This window comes from Passer montanus, unplaced genomic scaffold (genome assembly GCF_014805655.1).
Source record: "Passer montanus isolate IOZ18808 unplaced genomic scaffold, ASM1480565v1 scaffold89, whole genome shotgun sequence".
Classification (NCBI taxonomy): domain Eukaryota; kingdom Metazoa; phylum Chordata; class Aves; order Passeriformes; family Passeridae; genus Passer; species Passer montanus.
The window spans coordinates 703516-721781 of NW_024374256.1; the positions used below are offsets into that span (position 1 = coordinate 703516).

The 18266-nt window shown below is 56.3% G+C and overlaps 2 protein-coding genes across 2 annotated transcripts; one reads left to right on the plus strand and one right to left on the minus strand.

Moving 5' to 3' along the window:
* Positions 1 to 593: 593 nt before the first annotated feature.
* LOC120513816 (bone morphogenetic protein 8A-like) lies at positions 594 to 11817 on the plus strand. Its single transcript, XM_039733570.1, has 7 exons — positions 594 to 843; positions 6255 to 6447; positions 7995 to 8143; positions 8663 to 8857; positions 9419 to 9498; positions 9777 to 9887; positions 11556 to 11817. Exons 1-7 carry the CDS (start codon positions 594 to 596, stop codon positions 11703 to 11705), a joined length of 1128 nt encoding a protein of 375 aa, XP_039589504.1. The 3' UTR covers positions 11706 to 11817.
* A 2216-nt stretch (positions 11818 to 14033) lies between these two features.
* Positions 14034 to 17204, minus strand: PPIE (peptidylprolyl isomerase E). The gene is made up of 10 exons (XM_039733711.1): positions 17135 to 17204; positions 16960 to 17058; positions 16798 to 16841; positions 16106 to 16132; positions 15844 to 15925; positions 15648 to 15748; positions 15386 to 15509; positions 15119 to 15304; positions 14458 to 14600; positions 14034 to 14366 (listed from the first exon to the last, which is right to left on the minus strand). Exons 1-10 carry the CDS (start codon positions 17163 to 17165, stop codon positions 14298 to 14300), a joined length of 906 nt encoding a protein of 301 aa, XP_039589645.1. The 5' UTR covers positions 17166 to 17204; the 3' UTR covers positions 14034 to 14297.
* Positions 17205 to 18266: the final 1062 nt, after the last annotated feature.

Consider the following 18266-nt stretch of genomic DNA (forward strand, 5'->3'; position numbering starts at 1 on the left):
CCACAGCTTTGGGTGCCCAGGAGGATAACCATCCCCAGGGATGGGTTCCCATGAATTTTGTGTACTCACGAGGATAACCATCCCTGGGATGGGTTCCCATGGATTTTTTATATCTCCATGGCTTTGGGTGCCCAGGAGGATAACCATCCCCAGGGATGGGTTCCCATGAATTTTGTGTACTCACGAGGAAAAAAAAAGAGGAAAAAAAAAGAAGAAAAAGAATTTGCGGGCCACAGATTTAGGTGCCCAGGAGGATAACCATCCCCAGGGATGGGTTCCCATGAATTTTGTGTACTCACGAGGATAACCATCCCCGGGATGGGTTCCCATGAATTTTGTGTACTCACGAGGATAACCATCCCCAGGCATGGGTTCCCATGGATTTTTTATATCTCCACAGATTTAGGTGCCCAGGAGGATAACCATCCCCAGGGATGGGTTCCCATGAATTTTGTGTACTCACGAGGATAACCATCCCCGGGATGGGTTCCCATGAATTTTGTGTACTCACGAGGATAACCATCCCCAGGCATGGGTTCCCATGAATTTATGCATCCACAGCTTTGAGTCCCGGCCACTTCTCCTGCCCAGCGATGCTCCCCGTACCCCGGAGCCACCGGGCGGGGAGGGCCGGGGCGGTGCCGCTGCAGGGACCGTCCCTTCCCCTGGCCCCGCCGGGGCGGGCCGGTGCCGGTGCCGGAGCCGGGGCCGTGCCGGTGCCCGGGGCCGAGGGCGAGGAAGCGGCGGTGTCGCGGCCGGTGCTCACCGGGCTCAGCACGCAGAGCCCCCCGCCCGGCAGCGTGGTGAGCCGAGCGGACACGGTGGTCAGCCTCGTTAACGTGGGTGAGAACGGCTGCGGGGCACCGGGGGCACCGGAGGCACCGGGGGCACCGTGGGACACCGGGGGCGTCGGGATGTGCGGGATGTGCGGGGCACCGGGAGGACCGGAGCGCACCGGGGTGTGCGGGGCACCGTGGGGCACCGGGGGGCACCGGGATGTGCGGGGCACCGGCAGGACCGGGAGGCACCGGGGGCACCGGGATGCTCCGGGCACCGGGAGGACCGGAGCACACCGGGGGGGTCCCGGGGGTCCCGGGATGTGCAGGCAGGATCCCGGCGGCACCGGGACGACCGGAGCGCACGGGGATGACCCAGGCGGTTTAGGCAGGACCGGGGCGCACGGAGGGACCGAGGGGAGCAAAGCAGACACAGCGCAGAGCCGGGGAGGCACCGAGGGGCACCGGGGGGACGGGCACGGGGCTGAGCCCACCCCAAGCCCGGCTCCTGGCCCGTGCCCGCGGTACCGGGCATCCCTCGGGGGGGTTTCTCAGCCCTTGCTCAAATAAGGAACTCTTTGGCAAAGCTGGGCTCGGTAACGGGGAGCGGCGGGGAGGGACACGGGAGTGGGGTGAAAGGGGCCGGGATGAATCCCAAATCCGTTTAGAAAGAGGGAATGGAGAAGGGGAATGTCCTGCAGCACGGGGGAGCTGAGGGAGGCTGAGGGGGGCTCTCCCCGACTCAGCGGGCACAAGGTGGTGCCAGCAGCAGGGTGACCCTCGATGGGACACCGAATCACGGCTCCAAATAAAATCCTCGAGGCTGTTAATTACTGCTGGAATCCCGTCCAGCTGGTAGCAGGCTCCAGCATCCCTCCAGCTCCAGGCAGCAGAGCTGATCCCAGCGGGGCCGCGGCCGCTCGGGATGGGCTCAGTCCTGGCCGCTGAACCCAGGGGGGTTTGCAGAGCGGGGTTCGGATATGGAGCTTGTCCCTGCCCCTGCTCGGTGCTTTAAGGGATGTTTGTTGCCCCAAGCACAAAATCCCCCACAACCTCAGAGGATGGGGAGAATCCCTCCTTGGAGATTGGAGGAGGGGGGGATCTGCCCCTTGGGAGGAGGTTTAGGGGCTGTAGAGGCGTCTCCCAACTCATTTGTACTCCCCCTGTACCACGCGTGGGTGTGAGGAGCCTCCCTGGGACAGAGCCGGGTGCTTGGGGTGCCCGCAGCTGAGGCACCCAGCCCTGAGAGAACCGGTGGGGTTCAGCACCCTGGGCAAGCTGAGAGCCACGGAGACAAAAGCTGAAGCACCAAACCCCCTCAGCGCTTGGGACAACACCCAAGGGCCAAAATGGGCTTTAAAGGGGTCGGGTTTGGTGGCAAGCACGGCGGGATGCTCGGGGGAGCCTTTGGGAGGGGCCCCTGCTGGCACAGGGCTGTGGGCACGGGGGCACTGCTCCCTTCCCAGCGCTCCTGCCGTCGCCAGGAGAATTGAAGCTCCAGCCTTCAATTTGAATGGCTTTGATTCCTGCGGCTTCGCCAGCCCCTTCATGTTAATTAAATAAGGAGGTTTTTTTTGTGGGAGAAGGCCAGCTCTCATTTGCATACTTAATTAGCCGCGCAATTATCCTGGTGGGACATGCAAAGCCGGTGCCCCATTGGGCACTGGGACCTCTTTGGAGCCGTCCCTGGGCAGGGCTGGAGCAGGGCGCTCCTTGTCCCGGGAAGAGGGAGTGCCAAACCTGCCCGGAGCACCCACCCTGCCCGGACGGGGACAGGGACAGCCCCAGCAGCTCTGGGGCGGTGGATGTGCCCATCCCTCCCCTCCTGCTCCTCCTGGGCCTTTCCTGGGCTGCTCTGTGCCCTGGCTGCACAGCCGGGAGCGATGTTGGGGTTTTGAGCCCGGGGTGGGGATGGGCTTTGGGATTTCTCCTCAGCTGTGGGTGGTGGATACGGGCAGGGTGGGACTGGGGAAGGGGGTGAGGGCTCACAGCATTCCCGAGCCCCCCCAGCACACACATCCCCCTTTCCCTGCTGGCATCCCTGATCATTGCAAGGTGTCCCATGGCAAGGGGGTGGAATTAGATGATCTTTGAGTTCCTCCCAGCCCAAAGCAGGCTGTGATTCCTTGGCTGGATCCCCCGTGGCTGTTCCAGGTGAGGCTGTGCCCAAACACCTTCCTGGAAAATCCAGGAAGCACCGGAGAGGAACACAGAACACCTTGGCAAAACCAGCCCCGGGCACTTCAGGGCACCCTAAATGTGGGGTGGGAGCTCAGGGCAGCCTCTTTAATTGAATTGTAGGAGTTGGGAAGAGCTGCTCCACTCCACACGGGAATTCATCACCCACTGCCCTCGCCCCCACACAATTCCCACTGAAATCCAGCTGCTGGCAGCAGCTGGCTCAGGATTTTCCCACCCCTGGCTCCGTTTTGCAGCCATTTGAGCTGTGCCAAGGTGTCAGCTCCCCCCACGGACCCCCTGAGAGTGTTTTAATGGGAAAAGCTTCCCAAATAAATCCTGGGATCACGCGGTGCTCCCAGCTGGATGCGTGCGGGGCAGGGGAAAGGCTGTGCCCAGCTGGGCTGGGGGTGCCCAGAGCTGAGCCCAGGGTCCAGCAGCTGCCAGAGCTCATCCCAGGAGGTTGGAGGAGGCAAACTGGGAGTCTGGATGTGCTGGGATAACTCCTGAATCCCTCCCCACCTCAGAAATCCTCCGGAGCTTATTTTTTCCTGCTTGAAGGACAGCATCTTCCCTGCATCTCCTTTAAGCCTATTTTAGGATCCAGAGCACTTGATGTGGTTGAATATCCTGGCATTTCCTTTTAATTTGGTGTCTGAAATGATCATGGGGACCCACTGGGAGCAGCCAGGCCCGGTAATTACTGATGCCCAGTTTATAGAAGCCCAGAAAGTGCACAGTGAAAAACGTGCAGCTAAGAATAACCTGGGGAGCAGGAGGAAGGGTGGGATCTGGGGACAGATCTGGGAATGCTCAGGGGCTGGGAGACACCAGGAGGCTCAGCTGAGATGGAGCCGGGCATCCCCTGCCAGGGAAGGGCCCCAAGGCTGTTTTTATTGGTTTATATTTATTTTTATTTTGTTTTTGGGGGTGATTGGAGCACAGGGGGGCACTCAGCTCTGGGGGAAGGTGCAGCAGCTGCCGGGGGTGATGCCAAAGGAGGGGGGAAAGGAGAGCAGAGTGCTTGGGTTGGGCTTTTTTCCTGCCTCTCCTCTGCAATCCGGATAATCCGCCCACAGATAATTGAGGGTTGGTGGTGTGGCTGAGTCAAGCCCAAGCAGGGGCAGGTTCCCAGGCACCCTGGGCTCCCCAAAGCACCGGGGGGGCACCTCCAGCACAGCCCCAGCAGCACCTGAGCACCCGCAGCCCTGCTGGCTGCTCAGGGGGGACTGCAGGGCTCCTGTTTTATACTCATTTTGATTCTAGCAGCAAACACGGGAGGGTTGAGGGGGTTGAGCCCTCCCCAAGCTCCACCAGTCGTGGCACAGGAGGGGGAGCTTCTCCTTCCGTCCTCCCCCTCCAAAGGGGTTCCCTTTTTTCCTCCCTGAAGCAGCAGAGAATTCAGGGATTCCTCCCAGAATTTCATCCCGAGCACAGACAGATCCAGCTCCCTGGGCTCATCAAGGAGCCCGGCTAATTGCAGCTCAGCTAATTTTTGCATTTCTCCTGCTGCCAAGGTGTCCCTGGGCTCCCCTCCCACCAAATCCCCTCCTCTGCCTTCACCCCCAGACCCCTCCATCACCTCCACAGCAACAGGAAATTTTCATTAAAAAGTTTTAGCAGAGGCTTTCACTCTTCTCTAGGGATAAAAATCACCTTTTTGGCTTTTTTATCTGGTGTGGGATCTCTGTGACTTCCTTGGCTCTGCCAAAAAAAATCCTTCTGCCCATTCCTGGGTGAGGGTCCAGCTGCAGGCGAAAATTTTGGAGCAAAGGGGTCACCCAAAGTGACCAAAAACACCCAAGGGGACCGAGCATGGGACCCCCACTGGGGGCTAAAACCCCGAGGTGACTCCTCTGCTCGCATTTTGGGGGGAATTTCAGGATTTTTGCCAGCACCACGAGGCCTCGGCAGCGCCAAAAATCCACAAATAAATAAATAAATAAATAAGTAAATCAAGCCACCCCACGAAGGGATGGTGGAAAAAAGGGAAAAGAGGGGAGAGCCCGAGGGACTGCGGAGGGCTGGGGGGCTCCGTGTGCCCCCCGAGGGGCAGGGGTGGGTCAGGGCCCCCGAGCACCCCCTGCCCAGCTGGCAGCCACCCTGGCAGGGCAGGAAGCGCTCTCCGCATCCGCCCTGCCCGCCCAGCCCCGGGCTCTTTTTAGAACACAGCTTGTGGTGAGGCCAGGAGCTGGAGGCAATGTGGGATTTGAAAAATAAAGCAACAGCAGGAAAAAAAAAAAAAAAGGGGGAAAAAAAAAAAAAAGAGGAAAAAAAAAGAAGAAAAAGAATTTGCGGGTAAGGAAAATCTCGGTGTTGGGTTTGGAGGGATGTGCTGCTCCCTCCGTATAAATGGGAATGGCAAGCTTATGGTGGGTTAAATTTGGAATATTTCCCCCCTGGAATCGGTTAAAAAATGCATTTTAAATGTTTATTTTTTTTGTTTAGTTAATTATTTGGTTTAGTTTTAAAGTAAGCGCCAGGTTACGTTGCTTTTGCGCCTGAAGCAGGAGAAGCTTTAGTCACATTGAATCATATTTAATCATAAACTTTAATTATACTCAGACCAGGAAGATTGGGGTATTTTTAAAGAATAATTTGAAGCAAATAATTGCACATTAGCAGAACTGTGGGGGCTGCATTACCATAGAGAAAGGAAGGTTTATTCTTTATGGACGAACAAAATAAAATCAGATTTTTCCTGTCCCTGCGTGGTGGAGAAATAATGTGTTTTCAGGAAAAAGGGAGGGAAATTTTTACAGGGCAGCAACCTGATAATGCCCCCAGCTCCCCAAAAACACACAGGATAAAAATTTTTATTTGTGGACAAGTTTTTGCTTGTGGACAAATCTTTATTGTGGACCTGTGATATCCAGTGATGGCCCTGATGAGCCCTGGGCTTGTCTGCTGCAAGAAAAGTTTGGAAAACCCCAATTCCTGCTCCAGGTGGTCCTGCTGAGCCCCAAAACCTCAACATTTTAAATGTGTTTTTCCCCTTTCCCCTAAGGCCTGTCACATTCTCTGTGCTCCTTCCATAACCAGCATTTGTGCTTTTAATGTTAATTCTTTAAATTTTAATTAACAACGAAGAGGGCTGGGAGGGGAAGCCGGTGGGTTTACAGCGAAACAAAGTGCAGAAACGGGGGAGGATGATCTGAAGTCAAACCCTCCGGAGATGGGAACTCCCAGCCAAGGGCGAGCGGCTCAGAACCGGCGAGTTTATCCCCAAAACCCCCTTGGTGGGGGCTCAGCGGGGAGGCCCCAGGCGTGGCTCTCTGAGCCCCTTGTTCTTCTCCTCAGTGGAGCAGGAGCGGGACCTGCTGTCCCCCAAGCCCTACTGGAAGGAGTTCAGGTTCGACCTGGCGCAGGTGCCGGCGGGAGAGGCCGTGACGGCCGCCGAGTTCCGCATCCACAAAGCGCGGGCTGCGCCCAGGCACGGCAACTGCAGCCTCCAGCTCCGCGTCTACGAGGTGGCCGGGCAGCACCCCGGCAGGTCAGCGAGGATGAGGAGGCTGGGAGGGGCGGGGGGAGCGGGGAAAACGGTGTGGGGTGATGGGGATGGCGTCAGGAGGATGGGGATGGGCTGGGGATGAAGGAGAGGGGAAGGGAATGGGGATAGGAATGGAGGAGATGGGAATGGGGGTGAGGATGGTGGGAATGGGGTGAGGATGAAGGTGATGGGGTGGGGATGAAGATGATGGGAATGGGGTGAGGATGAAGGTGATGGGGGTAAGGATGAAGGAGATGGGGTGGGAAAGGGTGTGGGAATGAAGGAGGTGGGAAGGGAATGGGGGGAGGAAGGAAGGAGGTCGGAATGGGGATGAAGATGAAGGTGATGGGGTGGGGATGAAGGAGGTGGGAATGGGGGTGAGGATGAAGGAGATGGGGTGGGGATGAAGGAGATGGGAATGGGGGTGAGGATGAAGGAGGTGGGAAAGGAATGAAGACAACGGGAATTGGGATGGGGATGAAGGAGAGGGGAAGGGAATGAGGATAGGAATGAAGGAGGTCGGAATGGGGATGAAGATGAAGGTGATGGGGTGGGGATGAAGGAGGTGGGAATGGGGGTGAGGATGAAGGAGATGGGGTGGGAATGAGGATAGGAATGAAGGAGGTCGGAATGGGGATGAAGATGAAGGTGATGGGGGTAAGGATGAAGGAGATGGGGTGGGAAAGGGTGTGGGAATGAAGGAGGTGGGAAGGGAATGGGGGGAGGAAGGAAGGAGGTCGGAATGGGGATGAAGATGAAGGTGATGGGGTGGGGATGAAGGAGATGGGGTGGGAATGAGGATAGGAATGAAGGAGGTCGGAATGGGGATGAAGATGAAGGTGATGGGGTGGGGATGAAGGGGGTGGGAATGGGGGTGAGGATGAAGGAGATGGGGTGGGAAAGGGTGTGAGGGTGAAGGAGGTGGGAAGGGAATGAAGAGGATGGGAATGGGGGTGGATGAAGGAGATGAGGTGGGAGTGGGGATGGGAATGAAGAGGATGAGAATGCAGGGGATGGAGATGATGGGCACGGGAATGGGAGTGGGAATGAAAATGTGAACAGGGAAGGAAATGAAGAAGATAGGAATGGGGATGGAAACAAGGTTAGTGGGGATAGGGATTGAAAATGGGAATGGAAACAAGGTTTATGGGGACAGGGATTGAAAATGGGAGTGGGGATGGGAATGAAGAGGGGAACGGGGTGATGGGGATGGAAATGAAGATGATGGGGATGGGAATTGGGATGAAGATGGAGAAGGGATGGGAATTGGGATGAAGATGGAGAGGGGATGGGGACCAGCTCCAGCCTTTCCCTGCCCACCCCACCCGAAGCTGCTCCCACCCCTTCCCAGGGCAGTGCCACGCCCTGGCATCTCCACCTGGGCAGGGAGGGAGCTTTTCCCAGGACACCCCCGTGGTGTCCAGCACAGCCAGGGGCACTGAGAGCCGGGATGTGCCCGGACACAGCTCCAGGAGTCATTCCCATGATTATCCCTCAGCTGGAGCCCTTTGGGTGCTGTTACTCACCTGCTCCTTCCCCTGCTCCTGCAGGGAACCCGACCTGCTGCTGCTGGATGTGCAGGAGCTGCGCGCTGGCGCGGAGGGCTGGCTGGTGTTTGATGTCACAGCTGCCAGCAGCCACTGGTCAGTGGGTCAGAAACACACCCTGGGGCTGCGGCTCTACGTGGAGACAGACGAGGGTGAGCCCGCAGGGTTTGGGGACAAACTCCCCGCAATCGGAGCCCTCTCGGGGTTGTGGATGTGGTGGGGGGTTGATCTCAGCGCAGTTTTAAAATTCCAGCTCTGATGGGTGCCAGCAGTCTGGGTTTGCAGGTTCTGATGGCGTGGATTGTAATTAACCTCATTAATACCTAATGAACTCCTTACCTGCAGGGATCCTGTGTGTGTGTGGCAGAGGATTAACCCTCTTTTCCCCACGGGATTAAATCTGCTCCTGCAGTGCTTGTCAGGTGGGAAGGCACACAAAGAGCAGCTCCTCTTCCACGGGAGGAGGAATCCCAGCCCCATCCATTCCTTGGGGTGAAGGAGAAAATCAGTTTTAACCCTTTAACAGCCCCGTGTGACCATTCCCTGCTGGAACAGGAGGCTCCAACCCCCAAACCACATCTCCTGCTGCAAATTTCCTGTATTTTTAATCTCTCCTTTAACCAAACGAGTTCTAATTGAGGACAAACCCCCAAATGGTCCTGTCCCTGCAGGGCACAGCGTGGATCCAGGCTCAGCTGGGCTCCTGGGGCGCCGGGGACCCCGCTCCAAGCAGCCTTTCATGGTGACATTTTTCCGGGCCAGCCCCAGCCCCTCCCGTGTCACACGAGCAGCCAAACCCCCGAGGAGGCGACAGCCCAAGAAATCCAACGAGCTCCCCCACCCGAACAAGCTCCCAGGGATTTTTGGTAAGGTGTTTTCTGCAGGAGGAGGGATCTCCCTGCGGAGAACACGAGGCTCTGCTTGTCAGCACCTTGAAATCCCCATTTTCTTGGCCCGAGGGAAACGGAGCAAAAAGTTCTGAGGTTTTAGGGTTGGAGGTTTTTGCAGTTTGGGAGGTGCACAGAGGGTTTGGGTTGGATGCCCTCAAGGAAATGGTGTTTTGTGAGCATGTCAGGATTACTGAATATTGGAATTTTTGCCTCATTGCCCTTGGCTTGGGAGCCCTGGGAAGGTGTCACAGCTCCAGAAAGCTCAGGCAGGAGGGGAACCAGGAAGGCCTGGGTTTGGGAAACCCTCAAAGCGAGCACAGCTGGGGTTTAGCTCTTCCAAGGCCGAATTCCTTCATCCCAATTTTGGAATATCAATTCCAGTTCCAATTCCAGGCCAGTCTAGAGCTGCTTTTCCCTTCGTGCAGCAACAAAGGCTCCTCTCCTTTGGTTCTCCTGGGCCAATCCCAATCCCAGGGGCTGTCTCCCACCTCCGAGGGGCAGTTCCAGGGCTGAGCTCCGTGTCCCCTTTTCCCACAGACGATGTCCACGCCACGGACGGGCGGCAGGTCTGCCGGCGCCACGAGCTCTACGTCAGCTTCCAGGACCTTGGCTGGCTGGTACTTGTGTGCTGGGAGAAGTAAATGACCAAAAAAACCACCCCTCCATCATTCCATCCCCCCACCCTGGGCTCCTGCCCATGAAGCCATCCCAGGAGCTGGGAAGGCAAACACGAACTGCCACAACCCCAAACCTCACCAGTGACCCCGAACCACTCCTGGCTGATCCAAAAAACCAAAATAAACCCTTGCTGAGCTGTTTGTGCAGGTGGGGAATGGATGAGGGGGCACAAAAGGGTGAACTCCTCAATGTAATCCAATTTTTACTTTTTTTCCAGGACTGGGTGATTGCTCCACAGGGGTACTCAGCCTACTACTGCGAGGGGGAGTGTGCATTCCCTCTGGACTCGTGCATGAACGCCACCAACCACGCCATCCTGCAGTCCCTGGTCAGTGCAGCCCTGGGGAGCGCCCGAGGAGGAGCTGGGATTTTGGGATGGGCACGGCTGGGCTTGAGGGGGCTCAGCGGGGAGGGTGCAGCTGGGCTCTGGGTTGAAATAAAGAATTAGTGGGGGAATGCACATCTGGGTGGGTGCATGCACATCTGGGTGGGTGAATGCACATCTGGGTGGGTGCTCACACTTCTGGGTGGGTGAATGCACATCTGGGTGGGTGCTCGCACATCTGGGTGTGTGAATGCACATCTGGATGGGCACTCACACATCTGCATGGCTGCTCACAGGCTGGCCCCCGGCACAGGCTCAGGGGAGGTTGCAATATGGAATTTCAAGGCATTCATGGAGACACCCAGAGTGAGGGCACGAGCTCTGGCCCTCATCCTCCACCAGAGGGGTGCAACAGCGGGATTTCCTCATCCCAGAGCTCCCTCACCTCTTGATTTCCTGACTGACACCATCCTGCTCCAGTTCCACAGCAGCTGGGGCAAAGCTGAGCATTTCTGGCAGATTCCTGATCCCTCTCCCCTGGCAGAGAGCTGGGGAGGAGGGACAAGCCCAGGGCACACCAGAGTCCCCAAAAAGGCTCTGTGCCACCCCTGCATCCTCCTCTCCAGCCTCTTCCCAGGGTTCATCCACAGCCCCGGCACCCAAACGTTGGGCTCAGCATATTCCGAGCAAGAAAGCTTTAATGCCTTGGGTTTGTTTTTCTTCCCAAACCCACCCCACATCCCAGCCAGCGCTTTAATTTCTGGAATTTCCTGCCCTGTGAGTGTTTGGTTTCCCCATGGCAGAGCCACCCCGGCTCCGGTGCTCGCGGTTAATTACAGGGAGCGCCGAGCCCTCGGCCCAGCCTTTGAAGGTGTCGCCTGGCTGGGCTTAATTTTGACATTAAAACTTCCAGGGCCCATCCAGGGGCTGGGAACCATCCTGGCAGGGGCAGGGAGGGGCTCTTTCTCCCCCTCTACGCCCACCCATCACCCCCAAAGCCAGCGCCGTTCCCAAAACGGAGCCGCTGGGGCAGGATGTGAATCACCTGGATCCGGCCCTTCTGGGAAGAGCCAGGGCTGTGGAGCCATGCCAGCCCCAGGCTGAGCTGCAAATAGCAGGGTTGGGCAGCAAAAACACCGGACTTCCGAGCTGGGAGAGCTCGGCTGCCCTGCTGGAAATGAACCGCACATGTCGGGGCAGCCACCAGGGCTCCCGTGTCCTGCCAGCCCCCTCCAGCCCCTGCCCCGCAGGAAAACAGCGGGATAACCAGCAGGGAAAAGCCGTCCAAGAGCGGGCTCCTGGTCACAGAGGTGCTGTGGGCTTTAGGATTGAAGTTTGAGGTGGAGAATCTCTGTTGGAACAACAGCCGGCGCCCCCCGCCCACACCGGAGCCTGACCCGTGCTGTGCTGATTTATGGGGTTTTTTTTAGTCATTTGTCTGTTTTTGTGAGAAAAAGGCCCTGAAATCCCAAATTAATGAAGGGGCTGCCTGGCCCACGCAGTGCCATGAGCCCTGATCCAATATAAACCACAGCAGGGACTGCCTGGAGTTTAGAATAAATATTTTTGCAAAAAGATGGAAATAATCCCCCCATTCAGCCAGGGTTTTTTGGTTGGTTTGTTGCCTGGAGCCACGTTTGCTGGCACTGACGGGCTCCATCCATCCCCCAGGTCCACCTGATGAAGCCTGAGGCCGTGCCCAAGGCGTGCTGTGCCCCCACCAAGCTCAGTGCCACCTCTGTCCTCTACTACGACAGCAACAACAACGTCATCCTCAAAAAGCACCGGAACATGGTGGTGAAATCCTGCGGCTGCCACTGAGGGACAGGTCCCACCCCACCCCTGAGGGTCCAAATCCTGTCCCTGGATGTCCCATTCCTGTCTCTGGATGTTCCATCCCCGTCCCTGAGAGTCCAAATCCCGTCCCTGAGTGTTCCACTCCCACCCCTGGATGTCCCATTCCTGTCCCTGAGTGTCCCATCCCCACTCCAGTGTGTCCCATTCCCATCCCTGGATGTCCCATTCCTATCCCTGGATGTCCCATTCCTGTCCCTGGATGTCCCATTCCCATCCCTGGATGTCCCATTCCCATCCCTGGATGTCCCATCCCCACTCCTGAGCATCCCATTCCCATCCCTGGATGTCCCATCCCCACTCCAGTGTGTCCCATTCCCATCCCTGGATGTGCCATTCCTGTCCCTGGATGTCCCATGCCCACCCTGAGTGTCCCCTCCCATCCCTACCAGAGCAATGTCACCCTGGGTTTCTGCTGCATGCATGGAAGAGGAGCTTTGGGGGCTGCACCAGAGCCAAATCCATTAATAATAATAATAATAATAATAAAAACCAAAAATAAACCCCTCCCACCCCTTTCCAGAAGTGGATGTAAATAATATAAAACTTCCTTTTTCTTATCCTGCTTGATGAGACACAGATACATACAAACATATATATATATATATAGGAAAGAGGATTTTTGGCTGATTCTGATTTTTTTCCCTGAGCTGGAGGCAGTTTTGGGGGGAGGCAGCATCCAGGTTGCTCTGGGACTGAGCTGTTTCTAGCTGTGTATTTCTCCACTAACCCACCTCTACCCAAGTGCTTTTAATTCCCTTAATGAAAATATCATCAGCCAATTAAGTAGCTGGCTGACTAACCCCCTCCTGTTTACCCAAAGTTCACCAAACTCAGCCAGCTGGAAAAAAAATAAAATCTCCATATTGAGCTACAGCACTGTTATAAAATAAACGCAAAGTTTGGAAAGTAAACACGGAGTTTCTCTTGCTCTTTGTTTTTTAATGTCACAGCACAACAGGGCTCTGTTCACAGGGCCTTTTGCAATGAAAAAAAGACTCAGAATTGGCTAAAATTGTACCTATTTGCTTGAAAATGAGCCCTGATGTGAGTTTTAGGTCAGGCTGTGCCCATCCCGTGGGCTCTCAGCAGGGCTGTGACCAGTCCCAGGCAGCTTCCCCAGATTATTTGCACAATTCAATTATTTATTTGCTCTGATTTGAAAAGGAAAAGGCCTGTCCTCGTTCTCAGCTTGGATACCTGGGGAACCTTACATCAATAAACAAGGAAAGAACCTGGCACAGTCAGGGAAAAATCCCAATAAAACCCCACCAAAATAAGGAATATATGCTCACTGTCAGTGCCCAGCTTCCCAAGGAAAGGTTTTGCTTGTCTGGGTGTTTAATTCCACACGAAATCCAGCTCAGGGATTTGGTGCTCCTGCAGAGAGAAGAGCCAGGCCTTGCTCTGACTCTGGACTCTGCAGGTGCCTGCAAGGGCTGACTCTAAAATGTGGGATTTAAACAAAAAGGGAGCGAGGGAAGGGAAAGCTGGGCTGGTTTGTCTCTCAGGAATCACACCCTCGCATCTCACCTTGTCTCACTTTTAAGAAAATGCAAACTCACAACCACCCTGGGAAAGCAGGCAGTGAAAAAAAGCAATCCTTATGGAAAAACACCACCGTGACTTGTGAGGGGCTGGGCTGGGCAAACCCCAAATCCCCAATGGCACAAGCACTTCCAAACATCCCCAAAATCCCAACACCAGCTCTTCCTCTCCAGCTCAGCAGCCTCATCCCTCCTGCCAATACCTGCACAAGCTCAGAGCCAAACATCCCTCCCATCATTTCACTGCAAACCCCAAATCCATCCCTTCCTGGTCACCTCCGAGGGCAGAGCCAGGGCTGCCCACCACAGGAACTACAAATCCATGTGCTTTATCCCACTCTGCAGCCTGGAGGCTGGAAATCCCTTCCTACAGACTCATCACTCTGGGTTTTTCTCTTCTTCATCATCCAAGGAGTTCCTCCTTTCCAGGTGTTCCCTGTCCTGTGTTTTCCACTCCCTCCCTGTGGGATGGAGATGGAGCTGGGACAGGAGAGACACCAGCCAGGAACGTGCCTCCCTCTGCTGCTGGAAAAGGACACTACAAAGCCAAAAGCAGCTCCAGGAGATGCTGCTGTGCAACAAACACGAGAGGTTCAGCTCTGCTCTCCTCTGCCTGGCACAGGTACCCTGCCCTGGAGCCAGGATTTAGGCACAGGATTAATGAAGATGAGGGCAAATACAACAAAAAAAACCCATCTTTGCTCAAAGACCAGCCTCCCACAGAGGGAATTCAGCAGCCAGGCCCTCAGTATTTCCAAAACTAGGTTTTATTTTTACCAAACATAAATTTTCTCCAGAACACGGCAGCAGGACCAGCCCAGCCCAGCTCGGGCAGCGCAGGCTGGGAAGCGATTTCCCCAGGAAGGATAAATCCTGCTCCCAGGAACCTCGGTGGGGAATTCCTGTGGCAGCTGCAGGATGGGCAGTGCAGGGGAGTCCCTGGGGTGCCCCATCCCTGCTGGTGCTGTCCCCCCAGGCCGGGCTCCCCCACCAGCCCCTCCAAGCACGGAGCTCAGGCGCACTCCCCGCAGTCCGAGATGATCACCTTCTGCTTGGGCTTCCCATCCTTGGTGCCCTGAGCCTGGCAGAGAAGAGCAGCAGGAATTCCAGGAGTGAATCCTCAGGGCGGGAAGGAAGGGGGCTCTGCCCCCAGCCCCCCTGCCCTGCCCTACCTCGATCTCCCTGACCACGTCCATGCCCTCCGTCACCTCCCCGAACACCACGTGCTTCCCGTCCAGCCAGTCTGTTTTGTCACAGGTGATGAAGAACTGGGAGCCGTTGGTGTTTGGGCCCGAGTTTGCCATGGACACCATCCCTGGGGTCAGAGAGGGCAGAGTTATGGCCGAGCTCAGGAGCTGCTCCTTCAGCCCAGCACTCCCATGTCCCACAGAACGCTGCTGGAGATCAAAATCCTCAGAAACTACTGGAAATCAATTGTGCTCAGAAACACTTGCAAGTGTGAAAGATGCTCAGCTATTTTTAGCTGCAGTAACAGCAAAGCTGTCTGTATGGAGATAAACCTCCTTGCTTGCTCCTGCCTTTCACAGTCACACTGTGACGTGCCTCGTTTGAAACCAAGCAGAAAAAGCAGCTTTGAAATTGTTTTTCCTTCATGCAATACTGCAAATAAAGTGGATGGAGAGGGAACGATGCATTTGGTGAGACACAAGGGTCTGAATGTGGCAGAAAAATCTGGCCCAAGTAGATTATAATAATTAATTATAATTATAATTCAGGCTGCTGCTATCAACATGGCTAAACCAGCCCTAGACGATGCTGAGCTGTTGTGGCTCGTTTTCTCTCCAGTCCATCTCTAAAAGGAGATGGCTTTACCTGGCCCCGTGTGCTTGAGGATGAAGTTTTCATCATCAAACTTCTTGCCGTAGATGGATTTGCCGCCGGTGCCGTTGTGGTTGGTGAAGTCTCCGGCCTGGCACATGAACTGGGGGATGACGCGGTGGAAGCTGCTGCCCTTGAAGCCAAAGCCCTTCTCGTGGGTGCAGAGGCAGCGGAAATTCTCTGCGTGCGGGGGCACAAAGGGGAGGCAGGTGAGGGCTGAGCCCCCCCGGTGCCCAGGAGGGAGGCGAGCCCCCTGCCCACCTGCAGTCATGGGCACCACGTCGGAGCGCAGCAGGATCCGCAGCCGCCCCGCGGGCTTGTTCCCAATCTTGATGTCCATGTAAACCTGGGGGTTCACCCGGGATTTCTTGGCAGGAGGCTCGTCCTGGGCAGGAAAAGAAGAAACAGAAAAAAAAAAAAGTGTTTTTTGTTTTTTTTTTGAGGTGACATTTCTGTGCTTTGCATTCTCATGCTGTGGGATAACGGGGATGCAGATGGCTCTGGTTGTTTTTGTTTTTCCCACCTCCTGTGCCTCTGCTTTGGGGGCCTCTGCTCCTCCCTCCTCCTTGTTCTCCTCCAAAGTCTTCCCTGAAAACTTCTTCAGCCACTCATCATCTGACCAGACTGTGGCCACAAAAGGAAAGGTCAGAGCACAGGAATTGACCCAAAGGGCCCCGGAGCTCCGAGCACGCCCAGGGGTGTTCTGCTCCCCAGCTCACCAGGCCTGGATGATCCTTCTTTAATCCTCATGGGCTTGGCCAGGTTCACTCGGATTGTCCTGCCAAAGAGCTCAGACTCGTTCTGCAGAGGGGAAAAAAGCACAGCAGAGCCCACCAAAAAGGTATAAAACCACCGTGCCCCCCAAAGCCCTGCAGAGCTCAGAGGAAAGAGCTCCTGCTCTCTCTGCAGCCCACACCACCAGGGCAGCAGAGCCACACATCCCCAAGGAGCAGGGAGCAGGAGTGGGAGCAGGGTCCATACCATGTTGTCAATAGCTGCTGCTGCATCCTGCCAAAAAAAAAAAAAATCAAAATAAAGTCATTATTAACATTTATTCTCAAGGTCCAGCATAGCCATGTTCCAGCATCTCATTATAAAGACAACTGCCAGGTTTTCCTAAACCCCATTTATCCCATTTATGGGATAAATATATATATTTATATATATATTTATATTCCAGCCCTATCCATGTGGGGTTTCCAAACCCCATGTGGGTCTCATCTTCCAAAAACTCACTAACTCCTTGTATTGAAATGTTTTATTGCTGCCATGAGCATTTGGGAGAGGAGAGATTTCTGTACAAAGCCCAGGACAGATGATTGGAGGACAAATATTAACAGCCCGTGAAACCAAGAAACCCAGCCAGGGATGGTGGTGGGGGAGCAATTTGGGCTGGAAACGGGAAAAATGGGCACTTCAGCCTGAGAGAAAATGGGAAAAGTGGGAACTTGAAAGAGCAGAACAACATCTGAATGTTGTGGTGGGTAACCATCTCACAGATTTCTGCAGCAGGAAGAGGATCCATCCCAAAACCCCGAGGGGACCCAAAACCCCGAGGGGAGCAAAAACCCCGAGGGGAACAAAAACCCCGAGGGGAGCAAAAACCCCAAGGGGAGCAAAAACCCCGAGGGGACCCAAAACCCCAAAGGCTCAAGCACTTGCTGGTTCCTCACCTCTGCCAGCTCAAACTCCACGAAGGCGAATCCGCGGTGCTTTTCTGGAGGGGAGGAAGGACGGACAGACGGACGGAGGGGTCAGGGCAGCACGGACACCCCGGCCCCAGGGGGAAGGGGGGTCCCGCAGCCCGGGGATGCCGCAGCCCCCCGGGCACACACCGGTCTCGTAGTCCAGCGGGATCTGGATGTCGGTGATGTCTCCGAAGGGGATGAAGGCAGCGTGCAGCACCTTCTCGTCCACCTCCTCGGCCAGCCCGCCTGCGGGGCGGCCAGCGGTCACCGGGCACCGCCGGCGGCCCCGGCCCCGGGGGGCTGCCCCAGCCCGGCCACTCACCCACGTACAGCACCCGCTTGGTGGCCGCCATCGTGCCCCGCTGCCCCGGAACGGCTCGGCACGGCACGGCCCGCCCCGGAACGGCGGCAGCGCTCCGCCCTCCCGGCTCGGTGCGTGGGGCTGAGAACGCGTCCGTGCTCTGTGCATCCCTTCCAGCCCTTGTGCATCCCTTCCAGCCCATCCCAGGCTTTCTGCGTCCCTTCCAGGCTTTGTGCATCCCTTCCAGCCCGTCCCAGGCTCTGTGCATCCCTTCCAGGCTTTGTGCATCCCTTCCAGCCCATCCCAGGCTTTGTGCATCCCTTCCAGCCCGTCCGTGCTCTGTGCATCCCTTCCAGCCCGTCCCAGGCTCTGTGCATCCCTTCCAGCCCGTCCCAGGCTCTGTGCATCCCTTCCAGCCCGTCCCAGGCTCTGTGCATCCCTTCCAGCCCGTCCCAGGCTCTGTGCATCCCTTCCAGCCCGTCCCAGGCTCTGTGCATCCCTTCCAGCCCGTCCCAGGCTCTGTGCATCCCTTCCAGCCCGTCCCAGGCTCTGTGCATCCCTTCCAGCCCGTCCCAGGCTCTGTGCATCCCTTCCAGCCCGTCCCAGGCTCTGTGCATCCCTTCCAGCCCGTCCCAGGCTCTGTGCATCCCTTCCAGCCCGTCCCAGGAATTCTGCATCCCTTCCAGCCCATCCCAGGCTTTGTGCATCCCTTCCCAGCCTTTCTGAGTCCCTTCCAGCCTGTGTCAGGCTTTCTGCATCCCTTCCAGCCCGTCCCAGACTTTCTGCATCCCCTTCCAGGCTTTGTGCATCCCTCCCAGCCCCTTCCAGACTTTCTGCATCCCTCCCAGCCCCTTCCAGGCTTTCTGCATCCCTTCCAGCCCGTCCGTGCTTTCTGCATCCCTTCCAGCCTTTCTGAGTCCCTTCCAGCCTGTGTCAGGCTTTGTGCAACCCTCCCAGCCCCTTCCAGACTTTCTGAATCCCTCCCAGCCCATCCCAGGCTTCTCCAAAGCTCCGAGCCCCGGCGGGACGGGCGCGTTCAGCTCCAGGTTTGAGCTTTGAGTGGGGAGGACTGTGCCCGGCTTGGTGTGTGCTCTGTGCTTAGCTGAGTAATGGTTTTTAGCCCAAAGGATCAGCCAAAGGAAGTTGGCAAAGG